General features: G+C 46.0%; 1 protein-coding gene across 1 annotated transcript; it reads left to right on the forward strand.

Moving 5' to 3' along the window:
* Positions 1-439: 439 nt before the first annotated feature.
* Positions 440-5,754, forward strand: LOC121928111 (tyrosine-protein phosphatase non-receptor type substrate 1-like). Its single transcript, XM_042462397.1, has 3 exons — positions 440-533; positions 1,511-1,858; positions 5,109-5,754. The coding sequence occupies exons 1-3, from the start codon at positions 440-442 to the stop codon at positions 5,249-5,251; spliced, it is 585 nt and encodes a 194-aa protein (XP_042318331.1). The 3' UTR covers positions 5,252-5,754.
* The last annotated feature ends 20,128 nt before the right edge of the window (positions 5,755-25,882 follow it).

The raw sequence follows: 25,882 nt of genomic DNA on the forward strand, positions 1-25,882 counted from the left end.
AAGAGGAGGGGGAACAGAAAGAAGAGAAGGAGGGGAAGAAAACAAAGAGGAGGAGGAGGAGGGGAAAGAGGAAGAAGAAGAAGAAGAAGAGAAGAAAAAATAGGGGAAGAAAAAGGAAAGGAAGAGAAATAGCTTGCTGGCAAAGCTCTTTCCTGCCCTTGGCCCGCGCGAGGGACCAAAGAGGAGACACTCCTTCTCTTGAGGCTGGCTGGCCAATGGGGAGAGTGGAGCTGGAACAGCCCCGCCTCCTGCTAGCAGTCACAGGCTCCTGCAGCAGGGGCGGGTTGTCCAGCCATTGGCCAGCCACCCTGAAGGGCAGGAGCTCCTGCTCAGCCCTGCGCACGGCCGCGCAAGAGCGCGCAGGGCTAGGGCAAAGCGAGGCAGGCAGCGGAAAGGCTGCAGCAGCAGCCGCAGCAGCAATGGCGGTGGCGGCTGCAGAATGGCCGCGGTTGTTGCGGTGGCGGCGGCAACCAGCTCAACCCGGGGCAAAGAGCCAAACCGGGCCGTGACCGTGCCAACTGCCCAAAAATCGGGTTTGTCACGCCCCCAGGGGGGTTATGGCAACCCTAGTCAGACCTCACCTGGAATATTGTGTCCAGTTCTCGGCACTACAATTCAAAAGGGATGTTGACAAATTGGAGTGTGTCCAGAGGAGGAAAACCAAAATGGTGAAGGGTCTGGAAACCATGCCTTATGAAGAAAGACGTAGGGAACTGGGGATGTTTAGCATGGAGAAGAGACAGTTAAGAGGTGATATGATAGCTCTGTTTAAGTATTTGAAGGGGTGTCATGTTGAAGACGGGGCAAGCTTGTTTTCTGCTGCTCCAGAGAACAGGACCTGGAACAATGGATGCAAGCTCCAGGAAAAGAGATTCCGCCTCAACATTAGGAGGTACTTCTTGACCGTTAGAACTCTTTGACAGTGAAAAACAATCCCTTGGAGATTTTGGTGGAGTCTCCTTCCCTGGAGGCCTTTAAACAGAGGCTGGATGGCCATCTGTCATTGGGGATGATTTGATTGAGAGTTCCTGCATGGCAGAATGGGGTTGGACTGGATGGCCCTTCTTGGGGTCTCTTCCAAATCTATGATTCTATGATTCTGTGGTTCCTGTTTTTTTATAAGAGTTAAAGTACAGTATTTACCTTGATCTGTGAATAAGCGACTCAGGTTTTCTTTGCCATTTTTTTGACTAAAATTTCTAGACTTATACATGAGTATATACAGTAAATACCTGTGAGGAGGGAGATCAGGGCCATGTTTGCTTCAGCCATCGAATCTGCTACAGCTTTCCCACTTTCCTGCCCCAGATCCCAGAAACTCACAATGTCTGAAGCTGTCATCCTCTCCAACTTGGTTCTAAAGATATAGCAGTTTGCAGGATCCCCAGACAGCATGACTAATGGTGATAAAGGGACTCCACAAAATGGATCCATGAAATGTCTGGGGACATCAGGTTGAGAAACAATGTTCTAGAGAAAAGAAAAAAAAATAGCATTCACTTTGTTGCAGGTGTCAGAAGCCATACATTGGTGTTAACACAGACTCCAGAATCCTTGTCGGTGTCAGCAGGAGAAGAGCTCACACTGAGTTGTACACTGAGTGGGATCGGTCCACCAGGAACGGTCAAGTGGCACAAGGGCCTAGACAGAAACCAGCCAGCCATTTATAGTCAAAAAGGAGAGTCTTCCCCCCGAGTGACAAGGGTTGTTCCTGGATCCCTCGATGACCTCTCCATCACCATCAAAAATGTTCAACCTGAGGATGCAGGAACTTATTACTGTGTGAAATACAGACAAAGATCAGGGAGCCCAGAGACAGAAGAAACTGCTGGAAAAGGCACCGTGGTTTCTGTGATTGGTAAGTACATGGAGGAAAAAATCTCACGTGAAAACAGAAGAAATGATCTAACATGATCCATTTGACCCAATACAAGCACAGAGGATGATGAAAGAATGAGGGCAGTGGAGGAGACACCAAGCCCAAGCACTATTGGAGAGCCAGAGGGACTGGAAATTTATGAGCCCCCAAAATCACAAGCCCCTTAGCCTGAGGACCCTCCCCACTCAACTATGAATCAAAACCAGCATTGACAGCCTCTGTCTCTGTCTTAAGCTCTAAGACAGTACAATTTCTAAGTACTACACAACCTTTAAAGCTGGTTTACCAATGCCAGCAATGCACAGTGACCCTAAGGCAACCCTATCATGGGGTTTTCTTGGCAAGATTTGTTCAGAGGGGGTTTGCCTATGCTTTTCTCTGAGATTGAGAGAGTGGTTTGCCCAAAGGCATAAGTGCATTTCCAAGGACCAATGAGGATTCAAATCCTGGTTTCCAGAGTGTAATCCAGCGCATACCACTACACCCCACTCTCTCTCTCTCTCTCATCTAGAAAACCAGCCCTTTCTTCTCCTGCAGGAATATTAAGTATGGTTAGAGAAAGAAAAAAAGGAAGGGGGGGGGAGAGAAAAAGCAGAAGGGGAAATACGTAAGGCATGGGCATGAGCTGGGCCTATATGTTAACATATTTCCATAAATAGATTTTCTTGAAGCTGACATTTAGAAAATACACATTCATGTTTAGCTAAGGCAGTAAGATCTTCTGACCATTGAATGACAGGAGGTGAATCTTTATTTTTCCAACATGCCTGTAACTTTAAAGCAGCTGTGCATCTGCAAAGGATGAAGATTTGAAGCTTCATGTCCTAAGTGTGGCTTCCTAAGGAAGTTTCCAAATGAACTGCATGCTTTGTCCAATTCTCACAGAACCAGCATAGCTCATTTTTGTTCCAGGGGGGTGGATTTGTTTCAGAACAGCAGCATTGTGGGTCATTGCTTTGAATGTGTATTCCTGCAAAGCAGTGGGTTGGAATGGATGGCTCTTGTGGTCTCTTCCAACTGTATGATTTTGTAATTGTATAAAATGTAAACCTTTCCCTTTTGGCTGATTCTGTAGTGGAAACCCCCCACTCTTGAACTTGTGTTTGCACATAGGAGAATACATGCAACAGACTTGGTCATAGCGAATCTGCAGTTTCAACACCAGGGAAGAAAAAGGTGTGTGTGTGTGTGTGTGTGTGTGTGTGGTTCTCATTCTTTTTATTCCTTATTTGTCTCCCCCCCCCCATGGATCAAGGTGAGGAACAACAACAGATTAATACACAACGTACAACATCAGAGAAAAACACACACCATAGGTTAAAAGGAACAAGTAAGACAAATATAGATTAAAACAGGCAAATACACACATGAAAGGCAATAGACCCTGAGGTCTTGCATTGCTTAAGTGTAGCTCAACTATACATTAATGGTAGAATTTAAATGTGTACAGAAATGCCACTTAGTTTCCATAAACAAAGGATTTTGAATTTGAATTGACATTCTCACAAACTAATGGCATATATATGTCTGTCCCTGGCTTTCCACTCGACCAGATCATCTGAGGAAGTAGACTTAAGTCTACGAAAGCTCATGCTCCCAACTTCTTTCTTTCAGTTAGCCTCAAAGGTTCTACAAGACATATATATATATATATTCTCTCTATATATTAATGGGGTTATGCCTCAGTTGTGCTACTCCACGTCATTATAGAATTGTCACATTATACAGCCATGTGCAAGCATGTGATCAAGGTACAATGTAAAACAATGCACAGTGACACCACATGTGTGACTTCACTTTTGTAACCTTCAACTGAATACAGATGTTAATGCCTTGGCAAAAAAATTGAAGAATCACGTGTGTAAGGGAACTTACATATGTGCTGTTGTTGTCATTTAGTTATACAGCACCACCAGAGCACATGTGAGCCAGTGTGGCCTAGTGGTTTGAGCATTGGACTATGGAGGCCAGGTTTGAATCGCTTCTCAGCTATAGAAACCACTGGGTGACCTTGGGCAAATCATTTTCTCAGCCTCAGAGGAAGACCATGGCAAGGCCTCTTTGAACAGACTTTGCCAAGGAATCCCTATGATAGCTTCACCTTAGGGTCATCATAAGTCGGAAATGACATGAACCAAAGTGGTTAAAAACTTGTTGTTTCCAACTTATGGTGACCTGAAGGCAACCCTATCGCGGGGTTTTCTGCTGCTCCAGAGACCAGAATCTGGAACAATGGATTCAAACTACAGTGGAAAATGCTCCCTCAGAGAGTTACAGTAGGTTAGTTTTATGTTGTGGAGCTAAATGGACAAAGGAGCCTGTCCACCAGTTCTGATCAGGAGATGCCCTTTTATGTGTTCCCTCTTCCAACAAATATGACAGCAACAAGGAACAAGTCCTTCTCAGGGGGAGCAACCCAGGATGAGGATCACAAGGCTCCAGGAGACCCCACTTGCACATTCTCTGCTAATATTCTGACTCTTCTGAAGCTGATTTGTATTTCAGTGCAACTTTAATCTACAAAATTGAATAAAATCAACTAGGGCCTAATTTTACTTGGCACTGAAATGACCTCAGCACTGGTACCAGTTGGTCAAATAATAATAATTATTATTTATAAAATGCTGTAAATTTGTAAATTGCTGTACATAATGAATATACAAAATAGGATGAAAACTGAGGGGAGAGTATTCTGTAAGTGGGATGCCACAGTAGAGCAGGCCCAACGGGGATGTTCTGTTCAAATAACCAAAGCTTGCAGGTAAGATTATGAGATGTGTGTCCCTGAATATGTTCTTGGACTACGGTACCCATCTTCCCTCACCATTGGCTATGGTGGTTTGTGGCTGATGGGAATTCTAGTTCAATGACATTTGGAAACTGCATGTTCTCTACACCTTGTCTCTGGAAAATATAGAATACCATGCTGGAAGAGGTTTGCTTCAGTGTCTGGATATGCATGCTCTGTAAAGGGTGTGCTTGTGTGTGGGTTGGAACCTCTTTCCTTGCTTGTGCAAAGACAAAGATGTACATCAAACATAGTGCAAAGATATAGCTATGCTTCACATCTATCAGAGACAAGGTAGAACTAGTGGCACCTTGATACAATACCAGCTTGGGGTTTAAACATGTTGTTGTTGACCATCAATGCTGAGCATGGAGCAAGTTAACTTGGTAAATAATTCAAATATATGAAGCTCACTAGCTGATCCACTGTTTTTCCTAACAGATCAACAGCTGTCCTCCTCCCCTATCAGTCTCTGGGTTGGACTTTTCCTGAGCAAGATTGTCACTGCTTTTTTCCTCCTTTACCTTTTTCTGAGAAAAGAGCGCAGCAAGATGACTCCTAGAGAGACAGCTGGGAGCGGCTGAGAAAGCAAGACAAACCTTCTGCCTAGGATTCCTTTGGGCCTCCTGTTCTTGCCAATTTTCCATCACCTGAGAAAAACCTGACATGGAAAACCCGATACCAATAATGTATTCAAGTCTTTTGCTCCAAGTCTCAAGTCAAGTCTCACGTCTCTGCTTTCAAGTCACAAGTTGAGTCTAAAGTCCTTGCAAGATACTTTCAAGTCAAGTTTCAAGTCCGGGAACCATTTTAACAGAAAAAAAGGAGGTGGGGTGTGTTTCTCAGAGGAGAACAGTAAACACATTGGGCAATGGGCTCTAGGTGGGGGTTGAGGTCTACTCAGCAGCCTGTCCTTGCTGCACATCGGAGGAGCCTTTGAAAGCTTCTCAAAAGCTTAAGGAGGATCCTTCCAACTCAAGCCCAATGCCGAACACATTTGATGTTCTGTTCCAAGAAATGCGTCCCATGCTCTGGCCATGCCTGATGCTTTAAGTGAATTATGTTAGCAAGTCAGTTACTAAAAATACACAAGTCATTTATTGCTGAGCCGAGTGTAAATCTGAGTCTGACTTAAGTCCAAGTCAATCAACTCAAGTCTACTTCACTTCCTGACACATTGTAGTTTGTGGTCCTTGTTGTGGCTTAGAAGCTAAAAAAAAAAAAAAAAATGAATCCTTGCTTTTCTGATGTATATGCCATCTTAGAAATGCTGGTCAAGATCCTGTAGCAGACCTTGTATCACGTTGCTGTATCTCCATAGCTTCTGATACTATCTCCCAAACTCACCAGTGGGAATGGGGCCCTTGTAAGCAGCTCAACACCCCTACTTATTTGGCTTTTTGGGTTATTTGGCCATGTTCTAGAAGAGCTTGTTCCCGACGTTTCGCCAGCATCTGTGTCTGGCATCTTCATTTCTGTGTTGTTAGAGAGCTGGGTGATAAGTGAGGATTGATCCAGCTATTTTCCTATACCATTGACAGAATCAAATAATAATAATAATAATAATAATAATAATAATAATAATTAATAATTTATAGCCCACCCAATCACGAAGAATCTGGGTGGGTTACAACAGTAAAAATACATTTAAAAATACAATAAAATACAAAATTAATCCCTACCCAACCTCCCATCCCGGTGGTAAAACTAAAATAATCAGAGTTAAAAACAATAAAATATAATATATAATTAGTGTAAAGTTAGAGGAAAATTTTGGCAGGCGGAGAGACATAAATCACAGTTGAAATCATACTCATAAATGGGGAGAGGAAGCTAGGGTTTGTTAACTAGGTTGGGAAAGCCTTCCGGAAGAGATCTGTCTTCAGAGCCTTTTTGAAGGCTGCAAGAGTAGAAATGTGGTGGATCTCTTCTGGCAGGTCATTCCACAACTTCAGAACAGCAGTAGAGAAGGCTCTTTGGGTGACTGTGGTTAGCCTAGGGTTTTTTTTTTTGGCTGAAGTAGTTTCTTCTTTGAGGAACTCAACGTGCAGGATGGACAGTACAGAGGAAGGCATTCCCTTAAGTATTCTGGACCCAAGCCATGTAGGGCTTTAAAGGTAATCACCAACACTTTGTACTTTGCCCGGAAACTGATTGGTAGCCAATGAAGGGACTTCAGAACAGGTTTTGTATGATTGTTCTGGGAAGTACCTGTGATTAGTCTTGCTGCCATGTTTTGTACCATCTGGAGTATCCGAACTTGGCACAGAGGTAGCTCCAAGTAGAGTGCATTACAGAAGTCCAAGCGAGAGGTTACTAGCATGTACTACTGTTTCAAGGTCCCCTGGCTCTAGGAAGGGGCGCAACTGGCATATCAGCCAAAGCTAAGTGCTTCTGACTGTCGCATCCACCTGAGCTGACAGCTGGAGTAATGAGTCAAGGAGCACCCCCAAGCTGCAGACAGAGTCCTTCAGGGGAAGTGTGACCCCATTCAGAACTGGCTGACATAACTCCATTCCCGGTTTCGGGTTCCCAATAACAAGTCCCTCCGTCTAATCTGTATTCAGCTTGAGTTGGTTTTCCCTCATCCAGTCCATTACCACCCCAAGACAGGCATTCAGAGGAGAGGTGCCATCCTTAGTCATTGAATCAGTCGGAGACATAGAGAAATAGTGGCCTTCAGTCCAACCTTAACCAGGAAATGATTCGTCCATGACAGTGCAGAGATATTAGTTATTTTTGCCCATGGATATGCCTGTTCCTTGCAGAAGACCACATAGAGGGCATGACCTGTGCAATGCGTGGGCTCGGAGACTATCTGGGAGAGGCCCATGTTTGTCATGAAACCCATGAACTCCCGAGCCACACCAGTAAGATTAGTCAAACCAGCCTCGAGGGGAATGTTGAGGTCGCCCAGGACTAACAACCTAGGCGTCTCCAACACCAGCTCCGGGAACAGTTGTGTCACCTCAGTTAGGGAGTCTATTAAGTTATGGGGTGGATGGTAGACCAACAGAATTCCCAGACTCACCCTGGTCTTCAAGCTAGGGTAGATGCACTCAGTGTGGTCTAATGCGTGGATAGATATCCTGGTTAAGGTGAGGTTGTTTTTGTAGACCATGGCACGCCCCCTCCCCGCCTGCTTCCCCTAACCTGCTCATTGACGGAGTACACGGCTGGAAAGGCCTGAGCCAAGGTTACAGAGCTACCTGCTCCAAGCTAGGTCTCTGTGATACATGTCAGGTCAGCATTATGGTATGTCAGTAAGTCATAGATGATTTGAGACTTATTCTTCACTGACCTGGCATTACATAAGAGCATAGAAAAGTTCAGCGGCTGGTTAGGCATGCTCTCCAGATCTTGCGGGATAGCAGGGTGAGTGGAAGGTGGAATAGATTGCATCCATTATTCTGGGTCCTAGTCTCTGGAGCAGCCAGAAACAAGCTTGCTCCCTCCTCAATATGACATCCCTTCAAATATTTAAACAGGCTATCAATCACCTCTTAACCTTCTCTTCTCCAGGCTAAACATCCCAGCTCCCTAAACTCATTCCTCATAGCCGATGGTTTCCAGACCCTTCACCATTTTAAGTTTGCCCTCCTTTGGACACGCTCCGTTCTTTTTGAATTGTGGTGCCCAGAACTGGACACAGTATTCCAGGTGGGGCCTGACCAGAGCAGAATACAGTGGCACTATTATTTCCCTTAATCTAGACACTATACTTTTATTGATGCAGCCTAAAATTGCATTGTTCTTGTTAGCTGCTGCATCGCACTGTTGATTCATGTTCAACTTATGGACTACTTGGACTCCTGGATCCCTTTCACATGTAGTTCCATTCAGCCAGGTGTCACCCATCCTATATCTGTGCATTTCATTTTTCCGCCCTAAGTGCAGTACTTACATTTCTCCGTGTCGAATTTCATTTTGTTAGCTTTTGCCCAGCTTTCTAGTCTATTCAGGTCATCTTGAATTGTGAGCCTGTCCTCTGGAGTATTAGCTATTCCTCCTAATTTGGTGTCATCTGCAAATTTGATAAGTATGCCCCCAATTCTGTCATCCAAGTCATTGATGAAGATGCTGAATAACACTGGACCCAGGACAGAGCCCTGTGGGACCCCGTTGTCACTCCTCTCCAGGATGAAAAGGAGCCATTGTTGAGCACCCTTTGCGTTTGGCCGGTCAACCAATTACAAATCCATGTAATTCCAAAGTGGGCAGAGTCATTGGCCACATATATCGGCTGATACGCCAGCTGCGTCCCTACCTCAACCGGGGAGACCTTGAAACGGTTGTACACGCCCTGGTAACCTCTCCTTGGAAGTGTTAGGAAGACAACATGCCCTCTCGATCCCTGTCCCTCATGGCTAGCGGCACAGGGGGCCCCGGCTGTAACCTTGTTGTTACAGCGGATTATTAACACCTCATTGAGGGATGGGCAATTTCCAACAAATTTGAAATTGGCCATAGTAAAACCTCTTTTAAAAAAGCCCTCCCTCGACCCCCTGTTGATAATAATTATCGGCCAATCTCGCTACTGCCATTTTTGGGGAAGGTGATCGAGCGGGCGGTTGCAATCCAACTTCAATCGATCTTGGATGAAACGGAATATCTAGACCCATTTCAAACCGGCTTTCGGGCGGGTTACGGGGTTGAGACTGCTATGGTCGCCTTGGTCGATGATCTCCGTCTGGGCATGGACAGGGGAAGCGTGTCCCTGTTAGTGCTCTTGGACATCTCAGCGGCTTTCGATACCATAGACCATGGTATCCTTCTGGGGCGCCTGGCGGAGGTGGGAATCGGGGGCACTGCACTCCAGTGGTTCAGATCCTACCTCTCCGGGAGGTCCCAGATGGTGCAGCTGGGAGACGTGCGCTCCGATGAGAGGGCCCTTACATCTGGGGTCCCTCAAGGAGCCATTCTGTCTCCCATGCTCTTTAACATTTACATGAAACCGCTGGGAGAGATCATCCGGAGACATGGGGCGCAGTGTTATCAGTACGCTGATGACACCCAAATAGTCTTCTCTATGTCTCCGACTGATGCAGTGACCAGGATTGGCGTCTCTCCTCTCGTGGCCTGTCTGGAGTCGGTAATGGGCTGGATGAGGGACAACAGACTCAGCCTGAATCCAGAGAAGACGTAAGTACTCGTGATAGGTTCCCCCGGTCCGGGGTTGGCGGTGGTTCCACCAGTCCTGAACGGAATCACGCTTTCCGTGAAGGACTCTGCACGCAGCCTGGGGGTGCTCCTGGACTCGTCGCTCCACCTTACATCTCAGGTGGATGCGACGGTCAGGAGCACCTGTTATCAGCTTCGGCTGATACGCCAGCTGCGTCCCTACCTCAACCGGGGAGACCTTGAAACGGTTGTACACGCCCTGGTAACCTCTCGTTTGGATTTCTGCAATGCGCTCTACATGGGGCAACCCTTGTACCATACCCGGAAGCTGCAACTTGTGCAGAATATGGCAGCCCGTCTGGTCACTGGCACTGCCAGGGCCAGTCATATAACACCAGTCCTTAAAGACTTACATTGGCTGCCTATTCGCTTCCGGGCGCAATACAAGGTGTTGGTAATTACCTATAAAGCCCTAAATGGCTTGGGCCCAGGGTACCTGGAGGACCGCCTCTCTCCGTACAATCCGCCCCGCGCACTTCGATCTTCAGGGCAGCTATTATTAAGTGTTCCAGAGGCGAAATATAATTCCACCTCTAGGAGGGCTTTTTCCATCTCAGCCCCCAACCTCTGGAACGCGCTGCCCTTCGAGCTCCGCTCAGCCACCTCCCTACCTCAATTCAGGAAGGGGTTAAAAACCCATTTATTTGAACTAGCTTACCCTGACCAGTAATTCTTCCCCCCCCCCCCTTCCCACTCGCTTTTTCCACACGTTTTTTTTTATATTTTTATTGAACTGTTTTTAACGTATTTTATTTGGTTTTGTGTAATTGTATTGTTATTTCCTGTTGTTCACCGCCCTGATTTTTAGAAGGGCGGTATATAAATAAAATTTTATTATTATATTATTATATATCACTGCATGCATTTTTTATACTCTCATCCATGCACAGTCTGCCTAGATATGTTTGTCTACCCTTGATCAGCTATTGATTTCTGTCTTGCATAGACATCTGTCAGTCATCCATTACTTTACTGATATCATACCTTTCTCCCAGACTGGGACTCAGGGTGGCTAAGCAAACTCAGGACAAGGATCTGACATTGTTTCTCACTACACAATTACAGCAGTATGATTCCGCTTTAATTGCCATACCCAAATGCTATGGAATCCTGGGATTTGCAGTTTAGGGCAGAATACTTAGAAAACTGAGACATCAGGGTGTAGTAGCTTGGGCATGGTACTACAACTCTTGAGACCAGGGTTTGAATCCCTGCTCAGCCATGGAAATCTGTTAGATGACCTTGGGCAAGTCATACACTCTCAGCATAAGAGGACGGCATGGCAAACCGCCTCTGAACAAATCATGCCAAGAAAACCTTGTGATATGTTCACCATAAGTCAGAAACAGATTTAAAAGAGTTTCAAGCTATAATAAAATGCTATGGCTGGCATTCTGCTTGGGACTTACATCTCCAGAAATGGTGTTATGTATGCTCAAAATTTAACTGAGGAGTTTCACAACATCCATATTCCCGTAGGGGCTGCCATGACAGTAGAATAAAACCCCCAGCTCTTGTCAAACTCAAAAGTGACAGGTGCTCCGCCCCCTTTTGAGTCTTAGTCCCGCCTCCTGGACATGTGGGTTCTAGGTCTTGTATATGGGGGTTCTGATCCTGGATATCGGGGTTCTAGGTCCTGGATTCTGGGGTTCTAGGTCCTGGATATGGGGGTTCTAGGTGTCAACGGGTTAACTGGGGTTCTAGAATTGGGTTCTAGATTTTGGGGTTCCAAGAACCCCCAAAGGTTGGCCATTTTGGGGTTTTTTACCAAAGAGGTTTTTGGGGTGCACGTGTGACCCCTCTATGAACTCGTCTGAGGACCGCCGACCACGAGGATCTTGTCCCATCCCCGTCGGACCGACGGCGTAGCGGTAAGCCACATTCAAAAATGACGGCCATTTTATCGGCATCAATGAAAGTTTTCGGGGTGGGTGTGAGGTGTCTCCGAACTCGTCTCGGCCTCCCGAAATGAATGGTTTGGAGACCTAGCGCACTCTGATCTTCGCAAAGGCGCAACGCTGGATGGCGTCCTCACGCTCCGCCCCAGGGGGTGTTTTCAAAAAACGGTGCACTTTTGAGTGTCGCCAATTGGCCCAAAGGACCGCGCCCCCATCCCGGATTGGCCTAAATCCCCCTGCGCCTCCACGGAAGCCAATGGGGTTGGGGCGAAGGGAACAACGCCCTTGCGGCGCGGGGTATATGAAGGGGACCCTCCGCGACATTGGCTACTCCCGCTGCCGCCCGCTGTCGAGCGCGATTGTTTTTGGGAACAACTTACCTGCAAAATGGAGAATTTCACAGAGGGACGTGCGGCGGAGGAAGATTCTACCCCAACTTCTCCCGGGGATGAGCAGAGAAGGTACAGGCATCTCGAGGACATGATTGAAAACATATGCAAACTGTATGAAAGTACAACAAAGCTGGTGATTGAGAAGCAGATCTACGGTTCTCCAGAAGACCTGAAGTCCCGCTTTGAAAAATGGATAGCTGAAAATCGCCTAAACTGCTTAGAAGAAGTGTCTTCCGATGATGATGATAGCGGATACGCTGGAGAAATCTCAAGCAGCGAGGCAGACCTGTACATGACAATGGAGCCCCAGAACTCTGAAGCGGAGGAGCCCATTTATGAAGATATAGCCCCACCCAACAGGGTAATGTTCCTTGCCGAATAGCTGCTGTGTGTGTGTGTGTGTGTGTGTGTTAATGTACGATGAGTTGTTTTTCTTTGTGTTTTTACAACAGAGAAAAGATAAAGAAGCTCCCCAGGAGACAATCGCTGAGAGCTCTGGGAGAAATATACAAGAAGTCACAGAGGCTGTCTCCAGAGATTCAAAATGCTGTCTGAACTGCATATGTGTAAATGTGATCAATGCTGGATCAAAAGAGGAAGAGGAGAAATAACTCTTTAATTGACGTGAAAAGATCAATAAAATAATATGTTTTAAAACACTGTGTCCTTTTTAACCTGGGGGGATCAGGGGGTTTTTTTTGGAACTAGAGTCACCCTAGAAAAATTACCAAATATCTCACCCCAAAGCAGTCAACAGGAGTGCCCTTATCTCTTGCAATACAGAGACAAGCTGGAGAAAAGACAGCTCCCTGATGCCATCACCCCATGCACACGTTTGTTGAAGGCCCCTATAAGTGGAAATGAACCATTCTAAAAGGTCATGTATCCCAGCCTGCCTGTGGCCTGTTGAAATACATATTATTTCTTCAAGAGCATAAATTTGTTAAAATGCCCAAGGCCTAAATATTCTCACAAAACGAGCCGTTTTCAGAAGTGGCAAAAGACTTCTGTGTGCAGAAAAGCACACAGATCATAGATCAGCCGGTCTCCCAGGACGACATCGAGTTGAGAAAAAAGAGAGGCTATGGAGTAATTGATTAAGGCCACTCGGGTGTCGTCGATATCGGAGTCGTCCTCTTTTGTTATTTTACAACAGATGTATAAAAGAGTGTTGTTTAGATCGATGTAGTCTTCGCTGTTTCCCGTGATATAAAAATCCAGAGGCGCGTTGGGGGAAAGGGCAGCCAAAGGCGGAACCTCGATATATGTACTGCTCTCGATGCTGGTTTGGGTTGGGGATAATTGAAAGAGATCCAATTCGGACTTGGTGCATTCTTCAGAGGTTCCGTGAATGAATGCCATCTTAAAATATCTCTCTTCTATTCTTTTTCGCCTCACCCTTTTTCTTCAGCGCAGCCTTCTTCTTCTCCGCCGTCCGCCGCTTCTGAACCTTTGTTTGCCACACCGCCATCCTTTTTAAAGGCACCGGTGGTCCCCACCGCTGTTGAGACGTCTTGCACTTCACCCCGCTCCTTCTTTTCAAGTAAGCCACACCCGAGCCCTCTTGGGGTTGCATTTTGTCCATAACTCTTCCCACAACGTCCCCCGCAATGTTGTTCACCGCCGTCTTAATGTGAGGTTTGATCAATTCCAGACCCTGCCTCAGAAAAGGAACAGCTTTTCGAAAAAGCCCGCAAAATATTCCTCCCAACCCCGCTCCATACATCATAGTTGCCCCTACGAAGCCGGGCAATCCTTGTCCGGCCTGAGCCCTGTAAGCGTTGATGTCCCCGTAGTCTCTTAACACAACCATTTTTTAAATTTAAAGATAATCTTTTCGGGGTCGAAAGTGCAACCTCACTATCACCTTCCCAACACGAAATGGCACGTGTCTGTTTAAATCTGTCTTTATTTCAACGGTAATCGTGTGAATGTGGCTCTTACTGACGGGGATATAATACAGTCTATCATAGACCATGGTGATACACTCGTGACTTTTTCCTCTGACCGGTACGCAGCGCAGCAGCGGCACCAAGAAATCTCCAACAATCTGGTGCTCTATAATATCCGTGTATAGGTACAAAAAAGTGAATCCTCCGGTAATGTCTGCCGGGCGGTGTGGTTTCACTGGGCTTCTATGGGTATTGTATATACCCACTATGTGGGATAGTTCCTCAGATGCTGAAAACTCATAAACTTCAGGCCCTCTAAAGTGCACTTTGCCCGTCATCGAATCGTAATAGAGAAACAGGTCGGGAGGGTTTGTTTTGCACGTCTGTATATTACAATTCATGGCTTTCACAATATCGGGGATGTCCTTGTAATACCCTTTCTTCAGCTGGAACTCCCAGTCCTTTGAGTCTTTGGACAGCCGAAACGTCATATGCTCTGTAACCGTGAACCAGCTGTTGGGATACTGTATCTCTGCTAGCCCCACTTCCCATTCTCCCATGCAAATCTAAAGGTTGAGCCAGCTGTATCGTGAAATTGGAATTCGTATTATGGGGATAGGCGTCTAGACTGGCGTTACTGGGAAGAGTAATATAAAACCCGCCACTCATTTCTCTCGCTCCTTTGATTTCTGTTCAGGATCCGTGAGCTCCGAATCGGCTACCCAGCTGTTAAATTTATCAGGCCACCCTAACCACTTCACCAAGTGGTATTTTTTCTTTTTTCTGATCCTTGTGGATATAATTTTTTCAATTTGGTAGCTCCTATTCTGCGGATCGTTCACTTTTTGTAATTCCTCGGGGTAGAAACCTCCCAACACCACTTCACCGTCATAATCTTTTAGCCGGTAAACGGGCCTCTTTCCTCTTCTGTGAACCTTGTCAACTATGAAAATTTCCTGAGAATACGTCCCTTCATAACTTTTTTCAAACCAGCGCCTACTTTTGGATACCCTCACGCAATCTCCTTTTCTGAAAGCCGCTTTTTGATCCTTCGTTTGAAAATAGGGCCCATAAACTCTTTTCCAGACCCTTAGAGAGTTAGAAGAATTCACATCCCGAGGCATCTCTTGTATGGTTCTATGAAAGCTGCTGTTATAACTCTTTATGAGTACCGGCAATATGTCGATATACTTGTAGGTGTTATTGGCTGTAAAGTATCTCCACATTCGTGACTTTAAAGTTCTGTTGAACCTTTCCACTACGGCTGCTTTGACTTCGCTGTGTGTTGAAAAATGGTGCACCCCGTGCTCCTTTAGCAGCTGTTTCACCTTTTTATTTAGAAATTTGCTGCCGCCATCTGTTTGCAAATGGCGAGGGGTCCTCCTTTCCGCAAATAAAATTTTGAAAACTCTGTACACCTCCGATCCCGTCTTATCTTTCAAGGGTACTGCCCAAGCATATTTTGACAAAATGTCCACCACCGTTAAAATATACTTATAACCCCGATTGTATTTTTGGAAGGTTTTGCATGTCCACCAGATCCGCCTGCCATTGGGTGTCCACATCGGAAACAACCGTTCTATTTCTCAGGAAATGTTTTCTGACCTGTTTATGAAAGGTATATGCATCCTGATCCCTTAACCACCCTTTCACACGATTTCTAGTTACACTGCTGTGCTGGGAAGCTTCTCGAAAGAGAGCTTCCACTCCTCCAAAGCTACCAGCTCCCCCTGGGTTATAATATATCTTTTTTAATAAATCATTCTGAGACACCATATTGTCCAGCGCCCATACTCCAATAAAAGGCACAGTGTCAAAACATACTATTTTATTTATTTATTTAATCAAATAATTCTTGGACTTTTTTACAACACAGTTGTCGCAGAATTTCAGGAAATAATCGTAGTGTACACCAGATACAAGCTTTTCAGCGTAGTGTAGATAGATCTTATCGCTCGGCTTAATTAAGAGAGAGACCGTGCTTGAAGGAAAATTCGAATTTAAAATGTGCTGTTGTATTTGAGAACCCAGGACCAAATGTCGGGTATTCAAAGAGAGGCAGTCAAGGGCAATAGCCAAAGTGATTACATGATGTAAATATTTCTTCATATCCAACTTCCTACACATCTTTTTAAAAACAGAATCCCTAAATCCTCCCTCCCAGCTCACGCAGCTGTGCGCTTCTTGACTTTCTAAGTCGCATAAACACCCGAAACAACATTCTTTTAATCTTTCATATTTTACGTGCTGAATGATTGCGTAAAACATAACGGGGATCAAGCGTTTCATCACTCCTGCCCGTTTCTTTGGTGCCACCAGGTGCTGCTCTTCCACTCCGAGGTCGTACAGGTTGCTGACTTGTGTGTATGTCGGACCTATGTTTTTTGGAAAATCCATGATGTAGCATTTACACAATTTTTCATCCTTGTCACAAAGAGATGGTTCCTGAAAGATAATATTTAACCAGCTGCGGGGGGGGACAGAGGAAGGGGAACAGAGGGACGAGCATATCCGGGCCGCGGCGGGGCAACGGGCAGGGAAAGAGGGCAAGAGGGGGAATGAGGCCGATAACGAACGGATGGCACGGGCGGAAAAATGCACCCACAATGGAAAATGAGCCAATAGTATGGGGATGCAACCGACACGGTGGAACACATGTGGTTGAATTTTCTGGTAGATGCCTCAACAAAGGAAACCTTCATGGGGCTCATCCTCCCCTTACGAGATGTTAGGAGAAATACTTTTTGAAGGTGGAACATGAATACCCTGGGATTGTAACATGGGATCCGATGATGGCTGACTGTTTTTTCTTTGTTGTGTTCATTGGGAGGCGATTGCTAAAACCGAAATGACCAGTGTTAATCTGTAATGTCCAAGCCACCAAAAAAGCAGTGAAGAAAATAATAATTGTTTTTAAACAAACATTACACAGGTTTCAGCTTCTCACAGGTGCGAAGACCATTTCTAAAATTACTTGCTGTTTCTTCCAGAATATGAAATCAATGAACGAAGTAGTCAGGAGGGTCAAGGCTGCAATAAGACTCATGCTCTCCCTGCGGCCTTAACTTGCCCACCTGGCTTACACATCCCTGGCATTTGTTGCCTGTAAAACCCAAGTTCTCAGACAGAAAAAGACTAAATATCTCACAAACATTAACATAAACTCCAGACTTCCATAACCATGAGCCAGGCAGTTAACGTGGTTTCAGCCTGCATTCAATTCTGCCACAGTAGGTTTTCTTTCCCCTTTCTAATTTAATTTTTTTAGTGCGATATATCCCAAAACTTTTGTCAGCCAGATGGCTTGGACTTTGCTCCAGATTCCTGACCTGTGGCAAGTATTGGTTGGGGTGCTGGCGGTTTGTTACAAGACTGCTGGAAGGATCCAAACTTTGGGACATGACTGTCCAAGAGGGGAACGTCTGTGAAGAGTGGTTAAAACTGTCTAGTTTACTCACCATGGAAGGGAATTGGCCAACATCCTGTGCAGAACAGGATTTAACTCCTACAAAAGTGGGAGCATTTTTCTGATGCACTTGAGCATCCTAATCTGAAATTAACCCGCACAGAAAGTGGGAACAATTCCTATCATTAAAGCAGGATCCTTTTCAAAACACATTGGGGGCATGAAAATTACTTTGACATTAACCTTGCACAGAAAGTGACAAAATCCAGCAACTTTTTATTTCGCGGATTTTCCTAAACGTAAAAGTCAGCGGCTTGTTGTCACTTCTCTGTGCAGTGTGAATGCCAGAGTAATGCTCAAATGCCCCCACCGAGGGGGATTGGATAAATACGCGATCCCACGGGTGGGAGAGATTTATCTAGAAGGTAATAGTCCAGGTTGTGCATAGGATTGGAGAAGCACTTAGCCTCCCGGGAGAAACAGGCCTCCTGACTGGGATGAAGGTTCGGCCGCAGGGGTGTAGGTGGAAGCGCAGTGCCCTGGAGTGGGAATGCAGTGTTCCATGTCCACTAGGGCTCGGTCAGCAGCAGCGGAAAAAACAAGCTGAGCCCGGCGCAAGGCCAGTGTTAGTGCCCCAAACGCAGGAGACTCGGGGAGGAGACGCTCAACCTGCCCTATCTCTCCACTGCTCTGTTTCGGTCTGTACATTCATGCCCATGATCTCCCTGGTGAGGTTATCAATAGTTTGTAGTCTATAATAATAATATTACTAATAAATTTTTATTTTTATATGCTTTTCAAAGATCAATGCGGTGTTAACCACAAAATGTTAAAACCCAGGTTACAAACACATCATAAAGAGATAACAACCAATAACACACTACCATATACCAAATCTAAAACAAATCATTCATAATAAGGCTTGAGCCAGGCAGTTAATGGGACTCAAAGTACATAGTTCATTTTCCAGCGGGGAAGGCTTGGACAGAAGACGGAAGTTTTTAGCCTCTTTTGAATGTTCCAGGGGCGTGATCAGCGGAGCTCTCGGGAAGACTATTCAGATTTGTGGGGCCGCCTACTGATGACAAAGCCTCATTCTGGGATTAAGTTACTAAATATTTAGCTGATGGATTTCTGCAAGTTCTTCCGGTTGCTTCTGAGTGTGCGGGGCGGATTATATGGGGAGATGCATGTGTTCCCTCAAGTTACAATTTGGGCCCAAGTCCAGTCAGGGCTTTATAGGTTAATAACCAACAATCCCTTTGTGATTGTGGGTCTCCGGAGAGCTGCAGAAGTTCAGTGCCCTAGCAAATAGGCATTGCCATGTTGGCATGAGCGTCTTCTCTTTGTCTACTACCTTCCACCCCTTCCCCTTCAATGCAGTTATGTCTTTCATGCTCTTCCGCCATGATGTGGGCCAAAAAATGTACGGAGAGCCTTCAATTCGTGTGATATTAGTTCCAGGAAAGTTTTTGGTTTTTATCTGTCTCAAGAAGCCACAGGGTAGGTGTTGTTGCTGCGGGCCTCTAGGAGAGCAGCAAGCACCACCGCGCCAAGGGACGTGAGGGGCGGCTTAGCCCGGTAGTCCACGGTCCAGCTCGCAACATACATACAGGCCCGGTGGTGAGGGAGCGGGGATTACAAACAAAAAATGGCTTGGTACGATTTAAAAAACGTCAGTATTAGTTGAATATCTTTTGCACTTCGGGAATCTTTTCGAGTTCTTTCATTGTTTGCACTGACCATTCCTTTGACTTATTCGATTTCTTGACTGCAGTCTCCATTCTGGTCAATGTTTGATCCCAAAGGTCTGGGAATTCCTTAACTATTTCAATTTTCCTCATTTCTAGAGTGAATGTATGTAGTTCTTCTGTGGTCTACTTATTTTTCTTTAAGTTCAGCATTAAACCTTCAGTTGCCTTGCTTCTTTTACATTCTTAGTTAATTGTTCCAAATTGTAGATTGTTTTCTGCTAGTGGGATGGTGTAATGCACGTATTTTCGATTACGTGGTAACTCGGGATACGAAATACCCAGGTTACGCATTTTTCGGCGATACGTAATAAATCCATAGGGATTTTATATGCTTTTCGGGTTACGAAGTTTTTTCTGTGTTACGAAACAAACTCCGGCGCTTGTTTTAAATGGAGCGCGGCCGAGCAGAACAGCATTCTTGGTCCTCCCAGGTTCTCTGAATTCTGTTCTAACCCAGTAGCCTCTGGTTCTAAGTATCTATACTATCGGGACTATCAGATTGTTGCACTTCCCAGTTCTTTATCGGCCCTCCAATTTTTCATGATTTATGACAATCAACTGCTTTGCTCAAGTCGGCAAAGACTGCTGATTTATTCGGGAATTTCCTTGTGGTATTCCATGAATCATGTGTCCACTAATATGGGCCCTAGTTACTCTCCTTTCTGAACCCGTTTTGTCCTCAATCTATGACAGTCTCAGTATGGCTCCCCTTCAACTATTTAAACAGGGCTACATACCACCTCTTACCCTTCTCTTCCCAGGCTAAAGCTCCCCCGCGTCCCTAAGTCTTTCCCCCATCGGGCCTTAATGATCTCCAGGACCTTTCCTCATTTTGGTCACCCTCCTCTGGCCCACCACTTCGTTTGCCCCCTCCCCCGCTTGCCCTGTGGTGCCCCGGACCTGGACTAATATTTCCCGATACAGCTCAGCCCCAAGCTCCCCTCGGGGGGGGGGGGCCCATTTACTCTTTCTTTTTTTTCCCCTTCCGTCTAGCACCTTCTCTCTTATTGATTGCAGCCTAGGAACATATTGGCTTGTTAGTTGCTTGTCGGATCACAGATTCTAGATTCCCTTTGAGCAGCATGGGGGGGATTTCACTTATTTAAAAGTGAATCACTGTTGCTTTTTTTTTTTTTTTTGGGGAAGCTTCCCAGAGATGCGATTCTCCCCTTCCTTTGAACAGAAAAGGGGCAGTGTACAGGAGCCCTCTGTGGGTCAATGGGTCAAAAATATATTTGGGGGCCACATATACAGCTCCATGGCCACACTTTCCATCACCCTCTTATGTAGAAGTATCACACATGCCCCCGGCTATTCTCCGAGGACAATGGCATTTCAGGTTGTTCACGACAGGCTGCTGTCCACCCAACACGTTTATTTCTGGCCCGTGACAATGGAAGCCAATTGGCCACAAACGAATGGACGTTACCCCTGGAGTCTTTTCCCGTTCTTCTCCACGCTGCGGTGACGCACCAACAACCCAGAAAGTGAAACCAAGGCATAACTCCAAGCCAAAGATGTTTTATTTAAAAGATAATGTGAGGGGTCCCCCTTTCCCTTCCCTTGCCTTTATGTATCATTCTTCGACGCAGATGCCTACATGGGACTTGTTTTCTAGATGGTTTCGACAGCAAAAAGCCACAGTCTGGATGCAAAACAGATTTTTTCCAAAATCCTTATGGTTCCGTGAATGCTCTGCCCCAGCCCTTTGACGGGGACCATGCTGTTGTCAACACCAGGTTGGCTTGCTTTCTTACATTCAAAAGAGAAAAAAAGACATTGGTTCTGGATAGAATACAGAAAGAAGAGAGGATGCTGAGGAAAAAGGAAGACTAAAAGCAAGAGGGGAAGAAGAATGAGGAGAGAAGAAGAGGAGAAAGAAGAAGGTAAGGACAAGGAAGAAAGAGGGAGGAAAGAAAAAGGAGGAACAAGAGAGGACGAGGAGATGAAGGAATAGGAAGGAGGAACGGAGGAGGAAAGAAAAGAGGAAGGCGAAGAGGAAGGCAAGACAGAGGAAGAAAAGAGGAGGAGAGGCGAAAAGGAGAAAATGCAGGAAGAAGGATGGAAGAGTAGAGTGGAGGAAAAAAGTGGAGGAAGTAGGAAGGAGTGGAGGACAAGACGGAGGAGAAAAGAAAAGAGGAGGAAAAATTGAAGAAGGAAAGAAAACAAGAAGAGGAAGGAGAAGGGAGAAAAAGAAAAGAAAAGGATCTGAATAAAATGTACATGTCCTAAATCTGTATGTAAACTTTTAGAGATGATAGTACAATTAAGTATGGAAATGCAGACAGGAGTTGTTTGACAGCGGCGACACCCTGTGAAAGTGGTAAGAGTATCCTCTTTGGAGGTTTTTTACACAGAAGCTTGGAGTGCCATCTGTTACAGGGAGTGTTGGACTGGTCTTTGCACCGGAGCGGAGGTTAGGACTGGATGGCCCTTTTGGATCCCTTCACTTCTAGGATTCTAGGATTCTTTCATTCTGATCACTCTCCTATCACAATTTTAGGCCAGACTGGTTACTGGCAATTAGGATAGATCATATTTACCAATATTGAGCAAGCCCACTGGCTTCCAATTTATTTCATGGCCAAGGTGCAAAGTTGTTGGTTGTTATATTATATGGTTTGGGTCCAGATTACCTTTCCCATATAACCCACCCCCCTACACTCAGCCTTCTAGGGGAAATTTATCCCAGTAAGCCAAAACAGTGCGAACAACTGCTTTTAACCCAAAGATGATTTTCTTTGGCTGCCCCCAAATTGAGGGAAGGACATGATTGAGAGAAGGGGCGGATGGGGTGGTATTGGGGGGCGGGAAAAGAGAGCGAAAAAACAGGAGATGCTTGGGTGGACGGCATGGGATGCGCTAGAGGGCGGAAGCCGACGAAGGGGGCTGGTGGGGGGGTGGGGAGAGATTGAGAAAACACGAAGGGAAAACTCAAGAAATTGAGACGGAGGGGTGAAGTACGGAGGGGGGGACAAAGACAGGACAAAACAGACCAAAAGGAGACGCGACTGGGGTACAGGCAAAACAGGGGGGTGGGATAGCCAAAATGGAACACCAGTCCGGGGGGGACAGGTGGGGAGAAGAGGTTTGTTTGGTGGGGGTTAGTGAAGGGGTGAGGGGAAGGAAAGTGACCCTAGAAGGCATGAGGGCGGGCGAGGTGGGGGTTGGTGTGGGGGGGAGAGGGAAAGGGGAATGCTGGTACCCAAAAACACAGAGACAGATGAACAACAACAACGTTGTCACGGGGCCATAAAAAAATGGGAACAGCCAGGGGGCCGGGAGGAAATAGTGGTAAAAAAATGATGGATCATTCTAGATTTAATGTGCCAGTAACAAGTTGGCCGAAAATTGTGAGAGGAAGGGAGAACGAATGAAAGAATCCTAGAGAATAATAGAATTGGAAGGTGAGCAAAGGGCCATCAGGCGAACATGCTAGGAGCAGGGGCAGAAGAAACAGGCCACAAACAAGCCAGGGGAAAGAGGGACCGCAAGCGGCGGGGGCAAACATACCGAATTAAAGACTGATGAAGCGAGGACAAGGCAGAGGGCGGGCCGAGGGAAAAAAAAACGCTGGCGGCAGGGAAATGCGAGAGGGGCAATAGCAGACGGCGAAGGCGAAATGGACCGAGGAGGACTAGGGGAAAGGGAGGCACTGCCAAGCGGGTGCGTTGCGGTGAGGCTGCCGGCTGAGGAGCTGCGAGGGGGGGCTGGCGCCGGCGGAAGGGCCGAAGACGGGAGGGGGCGACGGAGGAGGGAATGAAAAGAAGCCGAGGAAGAAAAGGGGGCGAAAGCGACGAGGACAGCAGGAGGGCCGGCAGGGGAGTACGGTATGGGTTACAAGAAGACGACTCTTGGCGCATCGGGATGAAGGCAGATGAGTAAGTCCGAGTTGCGGGAGCCTCCGGCGACGCCTTCCTTATGCCTGCATCTCCGATCCTGCGTCTTGTCCGCTTGAGTTCTCCCTCTTTTCCCTTTTCCTACCGTCTGCTTCTCTCCTCTTTCTCTCCTCTCTCTTCTTCCCCTCTTCTTTTGTCTTTCCTTTTCCTCTCCTCCTTCTCTTCTTTTTTCTTCATGAACCCAATGTGCGGTGGGCTCGGGGCAGATGTTTACAGCAAAGAGCCACCCGGTGGTACAAACAGCAGGGGCCCCAAGGGCTGGGGCGAGAGGCATTCACGGCGGAACCTACGGAGTTGGGAACAACAAAGCTGTTGCAAGCCAAGACGGTGCGTGGCGTTGGGCGTATAACCAGCTAGAAAAAACCAGTGCCCAGGGGAGGCAGCTGCCGGCACAGGAGACACGCGAAAGGGCCCAAAAAAGGGGGAAGGGAAGGGGGGGGGATCCCCCTCACCATATCTTTTTAATAAAACAGCCTTTGCTTTTGGATTTATGCCTTGGTTCACTTCTGGGTTGTTTGTGGTCACCGACAGAGGGAGACAGAACGGTGGATGGAAAAGACTCCAACTCCAAAGGGGTAGTAAAAATTCCCATTCTGTGTGCCAAATTGCTTCCACTTTGTCACCGGGCCAGAAAAACTGTGTGGGTGACATGCAGCCTGCGGTAACACTGCAAAATTCATTGTCACTCGGAGAATAGCATGGGGTATGGTGACTACTTCTACATACGCGGTGATGATGAGAGCTGTGGCCATGGAGCTGTATATGGCCCCCAAATATATTTTTTGACCCTTGACCCACAGAGTCCCTTACACTGCACCTTTTCTGTTTCAAAGGAAGGGGGAGAGAGAATTCATATCCTGGGAAGCTTACAGAAACCGTGATTCCACCCTTTTAAATAAAGTGAAATCCCACCCATGTGATCACAACGGGGATCTATGCATCTGTGTATACGCCAAGCAAACGAAACAAGCCATATGTTCCTAGTGCTGCATCAAAATAAGTGTATAATGTCTAGACTGAAGGAAAATAATAGTAATTTCTCTTTTTTGCTTTGGTGTCTGCGTTATCTGGAATATTATGTCCAGTTCTGGGCACACAGTTCAAGCGGTATTGGTCCAAACTGGAGTGTGTCAGAGGAGGGTGACCCAAAATGATTGAATAGGTCTGGAGATCATTTTTTAGGCCCTATGGGGAACGAATTAGGGAGCTGGGTATCTTTAGCTGTTGGTCGGGGAGAAGAGGAAGGTTTAAGAGGGGTGTATATGATAGCCCTGTTTAAAATATTTGAAGGGACGATTGCCATTCACTTGAGAATGTCATATTTGAGTACACACAGGGTTCAGGAGGAAAAGAAGAGGGTTTACTAGGGACATATGTGGGAACATACAATGATCTCATGGAATACACCAAGGAATTCCAGAATAAAAATCCCGCATGTGGCTTGCAGACTTTCGCAAAAGCATTGATTGAATAAATCATGAAAAAATTTATGGACGGGCAACTTAAAGACATGTGAAGTGCCCACACATCTTGATAGTTCCGCTGAGTATAGTATGACGGAGGAAAAGATGCTCCACTCGGTTAGAACAGAATTCAGAGAGAACTGGGAGGACCAATGAAATTCTGTTTCGCGCTTGCGCGGCGCCTTTGAAAACCGCGCCGGAGAGTTTTTCGTAACCCGAAAAAAACTTTCGTAACCCGAAACAATAAATCCTATGGGATTTATTCGTATCCCTAAAAATTCTGTAAACCTGGGTAATTTCGTATCCCGATCGGTACCACGTAATCTAAAATACGTTCATGACACATACCCTAGCAGAAAACCTCCTAACACTTTGGAACAATACTAAAAGAAGGTTAAAAAGAGCACGTGCAAATGAAGGTTATGCTGAACTTAAGAAAACAAATAGTAATGACCACAGAAGAAAGATAAATACATAAATTCAACAGATAATGAGGAAATTGAAATAGTTAAGGAATTCCCTACTTTGGATCAAACATGACCAGAATGAAGACTGCAGTCAAGAAATCAGCAAGAACGCAGAAGTCAAGGAATGGGGAAGGGCAACACTGAAAGAATAGAAAAAGATCCCGAAGTGCAAAGATTATTCAAACTGAATATGCGTTAGAATCGTCCAAGCCATTGTGTGTATCAAGATACATCACCAACCATGTATGGAATGTGAAGAGCTGCGACAGGGAAGGATGAAGAAAGTGGTGGATAAGAAGAAAATCAGTACTTGATGACTGGTGGTGCTGGGATATCATGGACAGCCCAAAAAAATTCCTAACTGTGGATTCTTTGGCAGATACACCAAAAACCTTTCCTTGAAGCTCATATCACCCGAATTACGGCTCTGTACTTTGGCCCACATCATGGCGAATAGCATGATGAAAAGACTATTAAGGTAAGGACAGGTGGAAAGTAGTAGACCAAAGAGGAAGAACTCATTGCCAATCATGGCATTTGCCTATTTGCTGCCTATTCGCTTTTCTGGCACCAATCAATTGGTGCTGGTTATACCTATAAAGCCCTACATTGCTTTGGGCTCCAAAGTACTTGACTGGCGACCGCTCCTCTCCCAATATAATCCGCCCCGCACACTTTCAGAACAACCGGGGAAGCGGGGGTGATGGGTAGGGAAAAAGAACTTGCATAGAATTCCAGCATCGAAAGATGTGATTACTTTCCCAGATGGCTTTCTCTCAGTAGCGGCCCCACAAATCTGGAAGCAGTTCTTCCCCGAGGGCTCCGCCCTGATCACCCCCCTGTGAAAACAGTCCAAAAAGAGG

The sequence above is a fragment of the Sceloporus undulatus genome, chromosome 4, assembly GCF_019175285.1.
Source record: "Sceloporus undulatus isolate JIND9_A2432 ecotype Alabama chromosome 4, SceUnd_v1.1, whole genome shotgun sequence".
Lineage (NCBI taxonomy): Eukaryota > Metazoa > Chordata > Lepidosauria > Squamata > Phrynosomatidae > Sceloporus > Sceloporus undulatus.